This window comes from Artibeus jamaicensis, unplaced genomic scaffold (assembly GCF_021234435.1).
Source record: "Artibeus jamaicensis isolate MK-2021 breed Jamaican fruit bat unplaced genomic scaffold, CSHL_Jam_final contig_456, whole genome shotgun sequence".
Taxonomy (NCBI): Eukaryota; Metazoa; Chordata; class Mammalia; order Chiroptera; family Phyllostomidae; genus Artibeus; species Artibeus jamaicensis.
In genome coordinates this window covers 3,116,816-3,135,398 of record NW_026521839.1, presented here as the reverse complement: position 1 = coordinate 3,135,398, position 18,583 = coordinate 3,116,816, and the positions used below count along the sequence as shown (strand labels likewise).

The window sequence follows — 18,583 nt, the reverse complement described above, 5'->3', positions numbered from 1 at the left end:
ACTCTGTTTAGAAAGCCTGTTCCCCAGATTGGATTGCTGTCGTTTTCACCGCTGAGGTTCAGGGGCTGCAGGTGGTCGTGTGGCCAGGTGGCTCTCACATTGTTTTCTCAGTCATCAGTGTTTGCACTATCTGTGACTTAATGGGGTTTCACAGAGTTGCTGAGATGTGTGTTTGTTTGTGTAATTTGTGGAGATAAGTCAAAGTGCGAGCATGACCAGTTAAAATCAAACCATATTTTAGTGCATAATTTTGATCTTTCCTCTCCAAACTTTTGGCCAGCCATCAATCAAAAAACAGAATTTAAGATTGAAGGTTTTCATTCCTCCTTTTATTTATTATTTTTTACTGCCTCCCATCTGGGGTTTTTCTTTGAGCATCAACATGCCCAGAATCTACGAAAAGAGAAAGAGCAGACCTGGAAAGCAAAACCCAGAGGAACAGCATGCTGCCCTTAATTGCAGGCCCTCCCTGTCATTTCCTAATGCAGTACTGCTCTGGGTCTCTAGTGGCACACAGCCCGTTTAGTTAAAAATGTAAACAGGAAATTGGTTTCTGGCTGAATAGCCTGTGGGGCCCGGAAAAATGGTCATTTTTGCTGAGACACAACTTTTAGAACATTCACACAGTGGTGGAAGGCGAGTGCTGATTGTAAGCTGGTCCTGCCCAGAGACAGAGGCCCGTGGTAGGATATGGGTGTGGAAACTCCTGCATGTGGGTTCAGGGCATTCATCACCGATGGCCAGAGGCACGAAGGGCACAACTGACGGAGCTCCTGTGCCGCAGAAAGCAGCTGCTCTGCAAGGCAAGGAGGCACGTTAATGCTCCAAGGAGTTACAGAACAGACTTTTGTTGGAAGACGCAGAGGTTTGGTCTGGAGAAGTGGGACTTGGCACTGACGACGCCTCCCGTGTCTCAGTGCTGCTCTAGTCTGCTCCAGCTCCCCATCATGTGGCTTCCCTGAACCGCCTGTGCTCCCACTGTGGTTTCCCTGTGTGCTGATGAGTTTTCTGGTTGTTATGTCTTGCAGCCCCCCGAATCCAAGCCCAACTTCACCCCTCTCGCCATCTTGGCCCATGTTCTCGGCGCCATCCAGCCCTATGCCCACCTCATCCACGTCCAGCGACTCATCCCCCATCAGGTCTGTTGCAGGGTTTGTTTGGTTTTCTGTTGCTGCTGTTGTTCTCTCATTGGCTTGGTCCTCTCTTCATGCAGTGTTCAGCCTCCTCGTCAACTTTGTTCCCTGCCATCCAAATCTGCACTTGCTTTTTGACAGGCCAGAAGAAGCAGTTCATGAAGACTCCAGGTAAAATCACGGATGATGACCAATCCAGTCCTGTTTATCCAGAGCCAGTTAGGGACACGGGTAGCCAGCCTCCGCTCTCCCGTGATTCCAGCCTAAGAGCCAAAGCTTGGGGGGACCATTTGCATGAACCAGCCTGGCATTTTCTACACCCTCTGAACCCTTCCTTCAGTTTAAATTAATAATTTGTGATACCTGGTGTTTGGGTAAAGATCACTTCCTAAGTGGGCTCCTATTTGGCTCTCTGTGCTTTGGTATGAGATAATGTCAGAGCGATCAGTGCCAAGACATGCACTGGCCTTTCCTCCCCTCATTTTAATCAGGTAGCATCAGGAAACATTTACTTGTGGGGTTGGGCTATCGACCATGAGCACTGACACCTAGGTACTGAGACCAGACCACTGGGAGAGAGATGAACATAACACAGAATAAGGGGTCAAGATATGAAGTGATTTTTCTTTAAACTGTTCATGGCCATGTCCTTCCCTCCATGAACTCCCAGGATTGTCAGTGCTCCCAGTGCTCCCTGCTTCTGTCTCCATGTGTCATGAACCCTTAGTTCTCATGGGAACAGGCAGCACCTCTTTCTGAGAGTTGGCCTAGTTCCTCTCCCCAAGGGCCATACCACAGTGTTCCCGGCTTTGATGATGTCCAGACTTCATTCTTTGCACTTGAGTTCTTTGGAGAAAAGAGGCTGTTTTAAATCCTGGAAATTAGTTAATTAATTAAGAACCTTTAGGTTCTTAAGAATCTCTGCTGTACAGGTCCGCAGCATGTATTTCTCTCAAACTTAGTACCTGCCTTCAGAGAGTGAAAATGTATTGCCCAGTTATACCTATCATAAGCGTTTTTGGCCTTGGCAGTATTTTCTCATCCATCTTTTTCTCCTGGCTGGTTTTTTGACTAAGGGGTGGGTCTAGCAGAGAGACTTAAATAATTGATAAAGGTGAGTCTCATTTAAAAAAAAAATTCTGTGCTATTTATATAAAGTGTATATATTACTTTATTCTCTACACACTTTTATATCTGCCATTTCATTCTGCCCCTTATGTGAGAATGAGAGGAGAAAGGGTCTGAACTAAGTAAGGCACAGAGAGGCGGCTTGTCCACAGTCATATGACCATAAACTAGAGCCAATCTGGAATTCAGGACTTCTTGCCCTCAACCCACTCTTTCTTCCAAACACATGGGTGTCTCCACATTCAAGTTTGCGTGTAGCTTTCAGCCCCAGAGCCTGGCCCGCTCTTCTGTGTTTTCTATCTAGCTTTGTCCCAGAATATGAGAAAGATACCTTTTCAGTATGTCCTTTTATCCTCACCCTGGAAATAAGGTAAAAATTTAAATCCTATTTCCCTAACACTCGGGTTATTTTCTTATTATTTCTTAAACATATTTAGGTCCTTTGGGAGATACTAACTTTCTCGGGCACCAGATGTGGCATTGATCATTCTGGTTAGATCACTGATTGTCCATGAGGACCCTAACCTGAGCAAACCACAGTGACCGGAGACAGTCACCATCTAAAGTGCCTCCCTCACTCATAACAGAGATTTGGTCATTAGAAGACTGTGGCTCATTCATTTTGATTAAAAGGGAGTAAAATCTTCAAGACATTAGCCCCTTGGACAGAATGAGTTAGGGGGCTCATTCAGCTAAAAACCTGAAATGTACTCTTTGCTTTGAGAATATTCACTTTTTTTGTGTCTCTGAGCTTTGGGGCCCTGTTGCCTCTCCAATATCTCCACCTCTCCACGCCCTTCCACCTCCCAAGACATTCTGAGTTTTTTTTTTGTTGTTTTTTTTTTTTTTAATTTAGCTACTCCTTTCCTCTCCCAAAGAATTTCCAGACTGGTGGAGGGAGGTGGCAGTAGAACCTGCTTACCTGCTGTGTTTGGGGTCCTGAGTACTCAGTACTGCCTCCTCTGGCCATTGTTAGAACCGGGGCATTTGAAAATGCTCTTCTACAGCCTTTTAGGACGCTGCCATTCTGAAAATGTGCAAGGCTGAGTAGGGCTTGCAGTTGGCTGTCACTGAGTTAGATATGTATGCCAATGTGGGCATGGATATGGACAGTACTGGGGGAGCTAGTCCATTACAGCTCGCCAACAGAGAGGGCTAAAATCCCGTAACTGCTCTTGCAGTACACAGACAAGAGGCGGGGGCATATACCTGTTATTCAGGTCCACTGGGGCCTTCTCCTAAATCTACTTCCAGAATATGAACTTCGATTTCCTCTTCTAGACAGAGCAGTTAAAAATAAGTACTTAATTATACCTAATGAATGGTCTCATGAACTTCTATGTAATGCCTCCTCTGGAGATGGCTTCCTCTCCCTTCTTCAAAGCAACTTTGGTGCTTATCAGTTCAAGCTCAGAAATGAAGATGCCTTTCACAGCACATCAGAGAAAGGGTACTGGAGGCACATTCCCTTCACGTTTCCCTTTCCTTTCACTTGGACCCCCAGAAAAGCTCCTAGCCCCAGACCCATCACTTGCTTTGCACAGGGGCCCCTGGAAATGTTGCCTAAATGATCAGACCCTTACAACCTGCCCATCTGTCTGGCCCACCTATCGTGCCATACAATGGAGGGTGGGTCGGCATTTTGCGAGGCTTGCAAGGGCATTTGAGGGAACCTCCTCTGAGTGCTTTCCTGGCCTCCTGCCATGCTCAGAGGCAAAAATCAAAAGTGAACTAGCAAAAGCTTCCAAACTTGTTCATGCCCTTGAAGGCCCAGCTGAGGTCTGAAGGGCACTGTCACTGGAGCAGCCTAAGGCATCCCAGGCTCTCTGTGTCTAGTGCTGAGAGGCACTGCAGAGAAGAGGCAGGCAGGGAGCCAAAGAACCAAAGATGCTTGGTGGGGATTTTTTATTTCTTTAGTCAGAGCCAAAAGCCTACAAACACAGCCTCTGTGCCAATAGGAGCTGTTTGGGTAGGAGCCCTACGGAGAGCAAACTGCTCAAGGCTTTTGAGGTGAGGAGTATGGCGTGGGACACTGAGCCTGTTGGGCTGGCAGACTGTGTAAAAAGATAAGACTCTTCCCTGGGTAGAGTTGTAAGAGTTAGCAAATAAAAATACGGAATACCCAGTTACATTTGAATTGTAGATAAACAAAAGACTTTTTTAAGCGTAAGTATGTATGTCTTGTGTAATAGTGTAAGACATACTTACACTATTAAAGTATTTCTTGTTGATCTGAAATTCAAATTTGACTAGGTGTCTTGTATTTTATTTGGCAGCCCTGCTCGTAGGCAATGGAGGTGGTCCCTTTAAAAAGCACCCTTTCTGTCATCCCTCCCATTTTTGTGCACATCCTAAGGTCCTGGGAGGAGGTTGCAAGAGACCCTCTCTTAGACTGTCACCTGAGAGAAAAGCAAGGCCCTTTCTTGACCTTTGTTTTTATTTTTATCATACTGTTTTATTGTCACTTCATTATTCAATTCCCAAAACCCTGATATTAGTGGAAAATTACTCCTTTTGAATGGTAATCTTGGGCACCACTCCCTCTGCTTTTTTCCTGCCAGATATCCCCCTTGGTTTCCCTGGCTTGCCCCTATTTTGTCCCATTCGCTCTATTTAATGAGGTTAATAAGTAACCTCCATGAAAATCAAGCGGGAGGAGCCTTGCCTCAGGCGACCTTTCTCTCACCTTTTATTTCCCTGCACGCAGTCTCTTTGCACTCTCCTCACCTTCTCTGCCCTGCCCGGCCCAGCCCTGTCTTCAGGGGACAGTGACCCTGGCTAATGTAATGGGTTCTCTTTCGACCTTCCAGGTCTTGACGGGCTCTACTTACCTGTCAGAATGGGTTTTGGGTGGTTTTGCACATATCACAGCCAGGTGCCTTCTCCTCTCTGCTCCCCACTCCCTTAAAAAAATTTAAAAGAAAATGAAAACTTTTTTCCTCCCTGGAAAGTTGCACGTTGCATATTTGGCCATTGCTGGCCAACGCACAGACTTGGTTTGGTTATTCACAGACGTGTGCCTTGTTCTGAACTTTAGTCTGACTTTAATGATAACCACACTGGAAGAGCTGTTTTCCATTAGAGCCAATGAATTCTAAAGACCCTTCCTTCCTTTTTTCCCCAGAGGACCCACTTCCTTTTTTCTGGATTTCCCAATTTTCTCCCACCTGGCCATCATCTCTTGGCTACTAGAGGACCAGAGAGGAAATCAGTAAACTGTGCCCCCACAAAAAATTCTGACCAATCATTTGCTCTGGTCATTCTGTACCATAGACCTTTCTAGCTTTCTTTCCTTCAGTTTTCATGGAGCCTACATCGGAGGTTCTAGATGCCTGGCCTTGGTATAGGTTTCCACCCATCCATGGCTTGCTCCTCTTCCCAAAGGGAAGCTGGACCTGGTGACTCCAGGAAATAGCAACTGCAGAATGACCCCAAGATGCCCTGCCTCTTCTGATTCTGTCTGGATTCACCTGACACCAGTCGTCCCTCAGCTAAATCTCGTTTGGTCACTAGAAATTGGTGTGCCACAAGAGGTTTAGCACCACTGGCTCCTGGAGACTGCCCATAAATCATGAAGATAATAATATATATTAATCCATAGCACCCACTTACTCTTTTGTTATTCTGCCCTGGAACCCTACCTATGCTTCCTCAGATGGCTTGGAGGGAAAATAAGATTGCGTTTATCAAATAAAGAGCCAAGTTTTGACTGTTAAGTGTAATTTTTCTTACCACCCTTGAGAATTCCATAGATCATTTGGAACTAGTTGGATATCAAAGCAAAAAGTTATAGAAGTTAATAGGATTTACCAGTTTTTATAATTTATTCTCTGGAACATGGATTAGCATTCTGTGGCCCACCACTTGTTTTTTGTAGTCAGGTATGGATGGAACACAGCCACATGAATTTTACAGGTTGTCTATGGCCGCTTTCAGGCTACAATGCAGAGATGAGTAATTATACCAGAGACCACGTGGCCCACAAAACCTAAGAGATTTACTGTCTGGCCCTTTGCAGAAAGAGTTTGTCTACCCCGGTTCTAGAACAGTGGTTCTCAGCCCTGGTTGCACGCTAGAGTCACATGGAGACCTTTTAAAAATCCTGCTGCCTATATTTATATCGACAAGTCAGATACAGCCCAGGCATTTGCATTTTTAAAAAGCTCCTCAGGTTATTCTGATACACAGTGCAAGTAGTTAACAGCTGTGGACATGAGAAGGGCAAAAAAAAAAAATGCATTGTGTCCCCTCTCCCTTCTTCCTCCCCACACACCCACACATGTTCACGGCTACACTTATTTATGCCTATGGAACTGCTCACACACACACCTTGTCTGTTCCCTGCCCTGCCCTGGCGATCAGGGAGTTCTAGCTCTGGAATCCTGTTCCACCGGCCCAGAGACAAATAAGTAACACCTGGGAAAGGTGATGTCAATCCGTGGCCTGGAGCGGAAGCCTAGCTTTGCTAGAATTTCTCCTTTTTGATTCACTGAGCATTGCCAACTTCCAACAGGCTCTGATGGGAGTGCTCTCCAGTGCACCTTGGAAGGTCTCCCCTGCCCTGGCCTCCCTCCCCACAGCCACTCCTGCTCCAAAAAAGGGGCCCAGCCTGCCCTCCCACTGTTCAGCTGATGTAACTCCTAGGTCAAGTTTTAACGTGGCATAAGGTGACCCCACAAGGCGTGGGGTTCCGTGGGGCTTGTGGCTTTTCTCTGAGTAGTTCTCATTTTTCTCTGGTGACCTCTGCAACTTTTCTACCTCGTGTTTCACCATCTGGCTGCCTTGTTAGGCTCTTCCTGTAGCAGAAGACTGGGCGGCTCACAGAGGAGGGGAGGAAGAGAGGTTAAATGTCTGGAGCTTTCAGAGGGCTTTTAAAAATGGCTAAATAAACACCTGTTTTCACACAGCACACCATTCCGGAAGGCAAAAGCTTTGTATGCCTGCAAAGCTGAACACGACTCAGAGCTCTCCTTCACTGCAGGCACGGTCTTCGATAATGGTGAGTAAAGGTGGGGGTGGGCAGGGCAGGGGCAAATAAGTAATTGGAGTTTTCAAAGTTCCTACCCAAGGAATATCTCAGTGGAATGGGTAAGACTGAAAAAGAGTGTTTTTGTGTGTCTTTCCCACAATGAGAGAGCAGCAGCAGGCACTCTCAAGAGTGTCCACAGAGGCAGAGGCAGTCATCACAGGGTCGTGGACATTCAGTTCAATTCTGCCTGCACTGGACTCAGCCAAGCACCTGCCTGTGGCTTTGAGAGTCTGGGACTGAACGGAGAGGAGGAGATGAAGGAATGGAGAACAGCCATCTTGCAAGTGGTTAGAAGCTCAGGGTGGCGACTGAGGCTGCAGGTTCTGTGCCCCTTTAGTCTTGGGTTCAGTGGCATTCACTGCCCACAGCAGGTGAATCCAGTTTCCAAGATGGCAGCGCACTGTGCGAGCTCTGGGCAGTGAGCCTCGCTGTATCCCTGCTCCTCCTCCCCCAGAGCCAAACCACCCAGGCCCCGCCAGCTGCCCTGCGCAGGTGTTTTGGTGTGAAATGGATTCATGGCAGCTGCTCTGTAGAATCTGAATCCAGTACTTGGTTGATGCATCGTTTTCTTTCTTTCTTTTGTTTACTTCCCCCCCTAAAAAATGTATTTTTAAAAGGGAGAATTGATATCATAGTTTGTCATAACTTATCATGTGCCTGAGGTTGAAATCAGGATTCTGAGATAAAGCCCAAGTTGCTGTTACAGCTGAGGTTTCCCCAGGTAAAGTTCTCCTGTGGGTTAATCTTTCTGGATCCCTGGGCGAAAGGGTCAATTTTGCTCAAAGGAGGAAGCAAAATCAGCTCCCTGGTTTCAGGAATTAGATATTTCCCAGGGCTCCCTCCTGGATCTCAGGTGGTGTGGGGGCGTAGTTCCTGGGCACGGGTGAGTGCATTTTGCCCAAGCACTCCCCCTCACGGCCAGGCAGCCCACCCTTGCCTAGACCACACCTCCTGCCACCTGCCTGAGACCCAGAAATAAGGTCAGCCAAGGCTCCCGCCTAGAAGTGGAGAACGTAAACTCTAGATGCAGGTTACTAAAGCTCAAGTCCTGTTTGATCACTTCCTCCTGTATGACCTCAACCAGGTAACAGAGGGTTGGGAGAGAACATCAAGACAGTGTATATATATCACATGTTTAAAATAGTACTCGATACATATTAAGCATTCAGTATGTTATTGTTGTGGTTATCATCATTGTCACTACATTCGTCTTAGACAAAGACCCTGACGCTGTCATGGTTCGCAGCGACAGTCTTTCCTTGTCAGCTGTTAGGACCCAGGCTTGGCTCTCGGCTGGGCATCTTTACTCCCTGGGCCCTGGCTATGTGTAAGGGGCTCGAGGTCCAAGCCAAATCAGAGGCAGGTTCCTGGGGAACCAGCCTTGTCTGCACCCACATGGCAAGGGGCTGCCGGGTGTGCACAGCCCCTGCGTGCTTCATGGCAGAGGTCCTGATCAGGCATAGTAGAAAGAGGGGGAGAGTGGTCACAGAGCACCTGGGGGGTTCCCAGGTCTCACTCGGCACTGGACCTTCTGAGCCAGCAGGGGTGGGTGTGGGCCCATAACTACATGTGACCTGCTAGGCCTGCATCCTTTTTTATGGTTCTCAGAGCCCCCAAAGCACTGTCCCTAAACCTCTGCTCCTTTTTGTCTGGGCCCTGTGCAAGTCTAAGTGTACAAACAGCCACGCCAGTGGTCTCTCCTGTGAGCAGCTGGAGTTTCTGGGCCCCAACATACCTGCAGGTGAAGTGGGTCCACCGAAGGCTGTCCAAAGCCATGTCACTGGCTGGTGTCCCCCAAGGAGGCCTGTGGGGGGAGTCACAGCCCAGCCATAACATCGGAGGGTCTCCACAGCAGACAAACCAGAGTGGGGCTGCTCTGTTAGCAGGGCAGGGGCTGCTGCCTATAGATAAGCAGGACTTGAGAGAGCTCCACATTTACAGATGAACTCGGTTTGTAGGTCTGTCCTCCAAACCCCAAAGCACTGTCCCCATGGACTGGGGGCTGCCATGTTCCCACCAGCTATACACTCTGAGGACCCAGAGGACCCCCGATCCCAGGGGCAGAATTTGTTTAGGCTCCCCAAAGGCATATGAATGTGTGGGTACATGTGTTTTGTGATTCCTTTTCTTGAGTGTAGCCATCTTCCATTTTTTTAAACCACTGTATTGAGAGTCCCACATACCATAAAATTTACCTACTTAAGTGTACAAGTCAGTGGTTTTGGGTATATGCAGAGTTAGGTAATCATCACCACCCTCTAATTACAGAATGTATTCATTATCCGCCAAAGAAAAAGAAACCCTGTACAGTTTAGCAATCATGCCCCATTTACCCCGACCCAACCCCACCCAGCCTAGGTAACTGCCGCTCTGCTCTCCGCCGCTGTACGTCTGCCTGCTCTGGGTAATTCATATGAATGGCATTCCGCAGCACGTAGCCTTTGTGACTGGCTTCTTTCACTTAGTGTATTTTCAGGGTTTGTCCATGTTGTGTCATGTGTCAGAACTTCATTCCTTTTTACTACTGAATAATATTCCATTTGTAGGAACATATCGCATTTGATCCATCCCTTCATCAATTGATGGACATTTTGACTATGTCCACTTTTTGGCTGTTATGAGTAATGGTGCTATAAACATTCGTGTACAAGTTTTTGTGAGGAAGTATATTTTCAGTTTCGGTGATATACCTAGGGATAGAATTTCTAGGTTATATAGTAACTCCGTGTTTCACTATTTAAGGAACTGCCGCACTATTTTACCAAGGGGCTGTGCCATTTTACATTCCCGCCTTTAGGGTTTTTTTTACTTTTTTTTATTGATTATGCTGTTACAGTCATTCTATTCCCCCCTTCATTCCCCTCCACCCTACCCCCCCCGTCCCCACCATTCCCCCCTTTAGTTTATGACCACGTGTCTCAAGTTCTTTAGATTCTATATTTCCCCTACTATTCTTACCTTTCCCCCTATCTATTTTCTATCTACTGTCTATGCTACTTATTTTCTGTACCTTCTCTCCCCTTCTCCTCCTCCCACTCCCCTGTTGCTAACCCTCCACGTGATCTTCATTTCTATGGTTCCACTCCTGATCTAGCTGTCCTCTTAGTTTGCTTTTGTTTTGGGTGTGGTTGTTAATAACTGTGAGTTTGCCGTCCTTTCACTGTTCATCTTTTTTTATCTTCTTTTTCTTAGATAAGTCCCTTTAACGTTTCATATAATAAGGGCTTGGTGATGATGAACTCCTTGAATTTGACCTTATCTGAGAAGCACTTTATCTGCCCTTCCATTCTAAATGAAAGCTTTGCTGGATAGAGCAATCTTGGTTGTAGGTCTTTGGTGATCAGGATCCACCTTTAGTTTTTAAATCTGCTTTCTGAAGTAGTTTCAGTAGCTGAAGACACCTAGGGGATTTTGGACAGCCAAGTCCTTTCCTCCCCGTCAGGGTGCTCTGCCCAGCAGGTCTGATGACCTCTCCCACCACACACCTTGATAGTCGTCATGACTCCTGCCCTGACGAGTGAGAGCAGGAGAGCGGTTTGCTTTCGCCAATCAGGCGCCTTGCCCCAGCCTTCCTGTGGTCTCTAGCAGTCATGGCAGAACTTGTTGACACTAGTTCGTTTCTAATCAGCAATGCTGGTGACCTTTCGAATTCCCTGGAGAGCAAAAGGCCAAATTAAGCCCAGAAGGAAATACCTTTCACTGTTGACTGAGCCACAGTCAAAGAAGGTTCTGACAAAATGTTAATCCACTATTATAGACTGGTTTGGGTGAAAACATTTTATTATGTTCGATTTTTAGAAGTTGCTATTAATGCATATCCTCTATTTTCTCCTACCCTTCACCTGTCCTGCCTGAGAAATCAGGCATTTCAGTGGGAAAAAAACTACACAGTAGGCAGGAAGACCTCTTTCTTTGTTCTATCTCTTGTTAGTTTATTGCTGGAGATACCAACTAGGGGCTGTTTAAGTTGAATGCTCTGCAGATGTCAGGTAAATCATCAGACCAATTTGAAGAAAGTTTCCTAATGGGAGGGAGAGAGTTTTTGAGAGCAAGAAGAATAAATAAGAAGGAGGAAGAGGAGAAAGTCTGGTGTTTCATAATGGTTAATATCCAAGCCTTTGGATTGCAGTGGCCCGTGCTGCGTATCTGGAGTGGCTGCTCAGTCAGCTTTTGGACTTTGTGCAGTGGGCAGTGGCTGTGCAATGCTTGGCAGTAACTCCAGTGTCAGCCCTTGCCAGTCTACTAGGAAACTGTCCTCTTCACCAAGTGCAAGCACCTCAGACAGTAACTGGAAAGACAAATAGCTTATGTTCTCAGGAACATTAGTCATCTTGAAGCTACGTAATTAGCAATACCTGGAAAATTCACACAGTGTTCACTAAAATTGAGTTCTTGGGATACCTTTATCAAGATTTGAGATGGATTGGATCCAATGATTCTGGGGTACAGGGGGCAGTGTGAATGCAAGGCAGGGCTGCCCTGGAGATTTTTGGCTGATACAGAACATCCTCACTGGGGCTGCCGAGCTGCTCAGGCAGCAGGGTTGCAGAAGGTTCCTCTGTAGAGTCTTCAGCCTCCCCAGCTCTCTGTGCTGTCACACTGAAGCCCAGGCCCCCTCTGTCTCTCACCTGAGTGTTTCTACCAGCTGCAGAACTGGCCTTGCACATCCACTCTTGCCCTCATAACCAGCCTCTACATTGCAGGCAGCCAGAGTTACTTACCTTTGGAAAATGGAAATCACATCATGCTATTCTCCTGCTTCAGATACTCCAGGGGCCTCCCACTGCTCTTAGAATTATTGACCAGGACCTCCGTGGTCTAGCTCCTGCCCCTCTGGCCCCCTCTAACCCTCCCTTGATACGCTGAAGCCTCACAGGCCTTCTTTATATTCTCCAGTAGGATTGGCAAATTGTGACCTGCTGGTCAAATCCAGCCTCCTGCCTGTTTTTTGTAACTAAAGCCTCACTGGAATACAGCCACCCATGCCTCTTTGTTTATATATTATTGGTAGCATGGCAGTGGCAGAGTTGAGAAGAAACACATATTTACTATCTGGGTCTTTAAGAAAAATTGCAGGCGACCGTTCTAAAATTACACCAAGCTTCTCCCCATCTTCAAGTATTTGTACTTGCATCATCCCTGCCCACTGGCTCCTTTGGATCATTTGGGTTTTGGCTTGCTGAGCTCCTCTCCACCCACCGACTTCCCTATCCCAGTCTCTTTCTCTCCTCTCATCTCTACCTAAGATTATATGTGTATTTATTATACATTAACCCTCCCTGAGAGCAGAATCATGTCTGCTTGCTCTGTACCATGTGCAAGGACTTAGCACAGTGTCTAGCACGTGGTAGGTGCTTAATGAACACTTGTTAAATTAGGAAATGCTTGATATACACAGGAGTCTGTGCCTCTTCCAGCTAGTGCTTCTTGCTGTTGGAGAGCCAGTCATTAGAGATCTTAGTCACACACTTGCTCCCTGTCCACAGTGAGCAAAGGAGAGGAGAGCATGAGTTGTGTATACAGGGGTATATGGTGTATATATAGATAGAGCCAAGAGAAAGCAGTTGGCAGGAAGCACACACATGTCAGCAGCCAGCGTAGATCTATTATATGCTTGCTGGGCTGGAGAGCTGCTTGGGCAGCTCTCTGCAGCATCTTGTGGTTTATATAGCACATTGGACACTGGTGCAATTCAGAAGGTTGGACATTGGTACAGTTCAGCCCAGTAAGTACTTATGAGCATCTTTGAGATCCAAAGCACTGGGCTAGGTAAAGGTGGTCGTGGTTAAGACCACAGACTCTGGGGTCAGGTATCTCAGGTTCAGATCCACCTCTGTCATCTCCCAGCTGTGTAATTTTGGGCAAGATGCTTATAACCTCTCTGAGCCTCAGTTTCTCATCGGTAGAATGAGTATGATGGCAGAACAAACTCCATAGTCATTCTGAAAATGAAAGTAGGTGATGCAGGCCAAGCACTTGGTATGTGTTCAACATATGTACCATCATTCTTAACCTCAAGGATCAAATTCTCTGGTTGAATAGAGGCAAAGGGCTTGGGCTCTGGAGTTAAACAGGCTGGGCTCAAATTCTGCTTCGACCATTGTAACCCTGCACAAATTAATTTACCTCTCTGAGCCTTAATTTTCTCATCTGTTAAATAGGGGTATGAATAATATAGCTAGGATCTTTAGGGTCAAATAAGTCAGTACATACCTAAAGCTTTGAGCCTGTGGCTGCTTCCCCATCACCATTTCCAGGTGTTAGTTTCTATCACTTTAATTCATCAGGCAGAGAGGAGGAATGAAGAATATTGAATGATATACTTAGTTAGGGAAGCAAAGCTTAACCCATTTGAGCAGCATTAATAGTATGCATGAATAATATGTAGAATGTACTCTGAGGCTTCCAGGAGTCTGAGAAAGGAGAGCGCAGATAGATGGGACTCTGTGGCCATATTTGTGGAGGAGGTGGGGCTTCAACTAAGCCTTGAAGTAAGAGGAAAGAAAACACAGGAAAGACAACAGAAATCTGGCGGTGAGGTGGGGATCTGGCTGTCCCCATCCTCCATCGGTTTGTGAGAATTTGCATTTCAATTCTTACTAACACCTTCATTACACAGGCATTTGGACACAGAAAAGTTATAACCCTTAATTTACTGCGAATGAGTTAAAATGCAGATCCCTGGGCCCCACTTCTTGACATTTTGCTTGAACTGATGTGCCATGGGGCCTAGGAACATGTAGCTTTAATAAACATTCAGGTAGGTACCACACACACCTTAATAAAGCCTGATTTGAAAACTTCACTGAATCAGTAGTCTGACCTAAAGGCAATATATATTGTCCCCTGTAGCCCCCTGTGACACATCTCCTGTTCTCCAATTTGGAGGACTTCCCTTCTCCCCTCTGATCCTTTCCTTACTCTGCAAATTCCATTTCTCATGTTTGCAGATGTTACCACCTCAGCACCTGAGCTGTGTTTGGACAGCTGGCCAGGAAGGGAAAATGTCTGAAAGATGCAGTGCATCCGGTGGAGCGACAGCTGAGCTTCAGGGTTTGCTGCAGAGAGGGAGGGGTCTTGTCCTTTTCTTTTTAAACTTTGTTTGGTTGCTTATTCTTTCTAGGTATCTTATTTTGGGGAGTAAGTTTGATTTGTTTGGCTTTGGTTCTAAGCATTTGAGGTTTTCCAAAGCATAGGTGAGTGTTGATGCCAGGCTCTTACCCAGGTTTTGCCTGGGAAATTCTTAACGACCAATCAAATGACCCAGGCCCCCTACTGACTAACCTGCCCTGAGCATTTACTGTGTCCTGACGCTGTTGAGTGCTTTCTTCATGTTGGCTCCTTGAACCCTCACAAGAACCACTGAGGGGGAGAGAGTTTTATTATCACCACTTAATAGGTGCAGAAACTTAAATAGTCTTGGCAGAGTCAGCTGGACAGGTGAGTAGAAGGCAGGGCTATCAGGATGCTAGTACATTAGGGGCAGGATGGGGGAGCTTGGTCACAGGAGAGGACAGGTTGCTTTTCAGTTACATATTGTGTTCTTCCTAGAGACACTTCTCTTCCAGGCTTCTCCTCGTGTGGGGGTCATGAGTCCACAAAGTGCCCTTGGTACTTCCGGTTTATCCCTGAAGCCATGATATGAAATTAGGCACACATTTTGAAAGCCAACTAATAGATGTTTGACCTTGTCTTTTCCTACAGAAATATTCACAAGCTAGACGAGGTTGACCGTGATCTTCGTAAAACTCAGTGTGTGTCCTGTTTCCCCACTTGCTTCTCTTCTTGCTTCCTTCCCTACTGGCTAAAACTAGACTTACATAGTGGTTCTGGGGCAGAAATGCTTCTCTAAAACAAGCTCAGGAAGTTACTTAATTAACCTAGGGAGGGAATAGAGGAAAATTCATTTTCTCCCCACAATCTCAGAAGATTGGAGTTTTCCAATCCATTAATAGCAGATGCCCTGCCTGGCCCAAGAGTGACTTGTATATTCCCAGTTCACAAGCATGAACACCACCCTGCCATCACCAACTCCCAAGAATTCTTCTTTCTTCCTTCCTACGTTGAGTGCTTTTCAGACTCAGCTGGATTTTATATAATCTTTGCAATATCACAGTAGTTTCTGTAGAGATGTAATGTGATATCCCAGAAATAGTCGTATATTATTTGGATATTGAAAAACCAGAGGGGCAGAAATTTTGAAAGTTGCCATAGAGGGAACGACTTGTGTACAGGAGGGATGCAAACCTAGAGAACAGGAAAGAAAGCTAAGAAAGGGTGTGGATGGAGCAGAGAGAGGGCTATTCAAAGACTATAAAATGCAAAAACAAAAACAAAATCAAACAAAAAACCCTCAGAGGGAATTTGCAAGGAAATTGGAAACAGGGTTTGAAGGCAAGTAAAAATGCATCATTCAACGCTAGGTATCTTTAAAGGTTAGTTCTTAGCAGTCCTTTATGGGCACTGCCTTTGGTACATAGTCAAAACTGGGCAGGTAGGTAGGAACATGGATGGATGGATGCACAGACAGACGGACAGACCGAGGATACACAGGTAAAAATACAGATAGAGCACCATGACTGTGATCCAACCTAAAATCTGTCCCTTCTTTATAGTTTAAACCAGGACCTTCAGAAAGTCTATGAAATTCTTAAAATTGTATGCAGAATTTTTAATGTCTGTGTCGGTTTCCATTTTTGTTAAGAAGACAGTTCAGCATAGCCTTCATCAGAAGGTGTATGTCCAACAAAAGGTTCAGAGGCTCTGGTTTAAACAAGTCCTAGAGTCATAACTGAGCAACTGCACTCGTTCTCCAGACTTCTTTCACACGTACACGCATGCACACTCACAGCACGCCTGCTCCGCCTGCCCTATCTGTAACATCATCTGTTCTCACTCTCTCTCCCCTTCCTGTTACAGTTCACCCGTCTCAGGAGCCTGGCTGGTTGGAGGGGACTCTGAATGGAAAAACTGGCCTCATCCCTGAGAACTACGTGGAGTTCCTCTAACTGTGGGCCCCAGCGGAACTGCTGAGCTTTCCATGGTATCCATGACAACTGCTGAGTCCAGTATTGTAGGTCATTTCTCATTGCCGCTGAGAAATGCAGGATGACTGACTCTGCTGCTACCTGTCAACACAAGTATTTCTGTGAACTTTGGTGTCATCCATCCCCATGATCATCTCAGCTGACACGCGATGACATTGCAAGAAACCGAAGTAAATCAGCAGGGGTGGCCGTTTCGTTTTGATAACTGAGAGACAGGCTTGCAAAGCCATTTCTCTCATTCAGCACCCTCACTGGGGAACACTCATTTTGTTTCAATAGTCACCCAAACTTCCAGCCTTTTCCAAACGGAAGTAGGATCTAAGTAGTCCTCAGGCAGGCAGGGCTGGGTAATGGCTCTGAGATCCAGGCCAGGTTCATTGCTTGTGTTTACAGTAGACACTCTAAGCCACCTCTAGATACTTGAGACTCACAGTGCTACAGGCAGCTGGGTCTGTTTGCATGCAGGATGGAGAGGGCTTACAGCACTGTTTACGTAAGGTCCAATCTCTCACCATCTCTAAAACAGCCATTGGCCCAGCCTCAGCAGAATTAGTCCAGTCCCCTCTTACAAGGGAACACACACACCCCAGGTTCCCCTCCTCCCAAGCTAGGAACTTCCCTGCCACTGAAGGCATCCAGCACCTCGTAACTACGGCAACTCAACCTACTCCTAAACCAACCAAAAAAATAAATGACACACTCACTTTGCTTGACACATTTTTTTCTCCACTCTTTTGAGTAGTTTTTTGAATGGTTTTCTAACAACCTTAAAAGATCAAGAAATTAGAATGGTCTGCTTAGGACAGACAGAAGAGCAGCTGGGAACTGTTTCTTGTCTGATTTATTTCAGCAACATCAGGATATATTTGGAGCAAACTCTAGTAACCTCTTGAGGTTAAATTACAGGCTTAATATTTCTGTTCTTCCATGCAACTGGTGTTTACTTTCTAGGGGGCATGTGCCGCCTCCCCATGGGGAGCACCCTCTTCTTTCTGACTCATTCCCTAATGGCCTCCAGTTCACCAGCCCTTACCCCTGCCCCGGCCTGCCTCTGCCCCATCCCTGACCACCCTGACAGTGCCCTGGGCTGCTGAGCACCGGTGCTCTGGTGGTTTGCAGGGCTGATTCCTAGGCTAGCCCTATGGCCTATAGTTTAAAAGGACATATATGTTCACTGCCACTCAGAAAAAGGGAATTGTTTCTCAGTCTTTAGAGGCATGAGACTGATATCATAAGCTATTGTGATTCAGGAGGACACCAAAAACTGGAGGCATGGAAGGTGTGATGGGCACCTTCTGAGGAAGAGGATTTCCTGGCCCCCAGGGCTGCGGCTTGTGGAAGACTGCCTCGAGTGGGGAAGTTTCCCCTGGACACTGCACATTCACCTGGCTTCCGAAGGACAGAGTCCCCAGGGTCTTCCACATCTGAATGTCCTTGCAAGAGTGACTGGACAGACCAACTCCAAACTGATGGACTTTAAGCTCCGCAGGACTGCATCAGGGTGGCAGCTGTGCTCCAGAGTGTTCCCTGCTTCTGGAATTCCTCTTTAGGGAAGTTTAAAGAAGAAAAGAAAAACTTGAATTGTGTTGAGTTACTGTATCTTTTACATTTTCTGGAAAAGATAAACCTGTAAATAGAGTGATTTGAAATTCTATATGGCAAAGTTTTATATTTGATATTCTTGAAGCCAGTTGCTCCACACATTTAAGCTTTGATTGCTGAACAGTGTGTATAGGAGGGAGAACGAGGAAGCAAGGTGGAAGAGAATCAAGGTCATGCCTGTCTGGCCTTGAGGAAGGAGAAGGTGTGTCTGCACATGCTCTGCTGGCTCTTGTTGGTGGACATAACACGTGAATGGTGTTCAGTCTTCTTATCCAGGTGTGTTTTTAAACATTTCTTGAGTTTTGGATTTGGAGATGGAAAGAGCATCTTCCAGCAAAGAATCTTCCAAGAACTCCTACTCAGCAGTGAGATGAAGCTCAGGATTTAAATAGATAGGACCAGGGCTTAGGGGTTTTGTTGGTTTCGTTTGTTTCTTTGTTTCTTTGTTTGTTTGTTTGTTTGTTTTTTCTTTCCATTTTTCTTCTCAGGTGTAGCTCTTGGTACCCTAAGATATCAGGACAGAAAGATACAGGATAATTGTGTACTCCTTATGTGTAACTCTTCTGCACATCTTCTAAGACTTTATGAATGAGGCCAAGCTAGTTTGCAAGTGTTGTGTGTGCCCAAGTTCTAAGAAACACTGG

The 18,583-nt window shown here is 46.1% G+C and overlaps 1 protein-coding gene across 7 annotated transcripts in view; it reads left to right on the top strand.

Moving 5' to 3' along the window:
• ARHGAP26 (Rho GTPase activating protein 26) overlaps window positions 1–17,050 on the top strand; it is a 416,835-nt gene extending 399,785 nt beyond the window's left edge. For 3 of the 7 annotated variants that reach the window (XM_053666461.1, XM_053666463.1, XM_053666464.1), the window contains 4 exons: window positions 1,029–1,139; window positions 1,275–1,304; window positions 7,169–7,260; window positions 16,210–17,050. In XM_053666461.1, the coding sequence (XP_053522436.1) occupies window positions 1,029–1,139; window positions 1,275–1,304; window positions 7,169–7,260; window positions 16,210–16,298 (322 nt within the window). In that variant the 3' untranslated portion in view covers window positions 16,299–17,050. Of the gene's footprint in view, window positions 1–1,028; window positions 1,305–7,168; window positions 7,261–16,209 lie in introns of all 7 variants that reach the window. The other 4 variants (XM_053666462.1, XM_037141723.2, XM_037141721.2 and 1 more) reach the window with 3 other exon arrangements.
• Window positions 17,051–18,583: the final 1,533 nt, after the last annotated feature.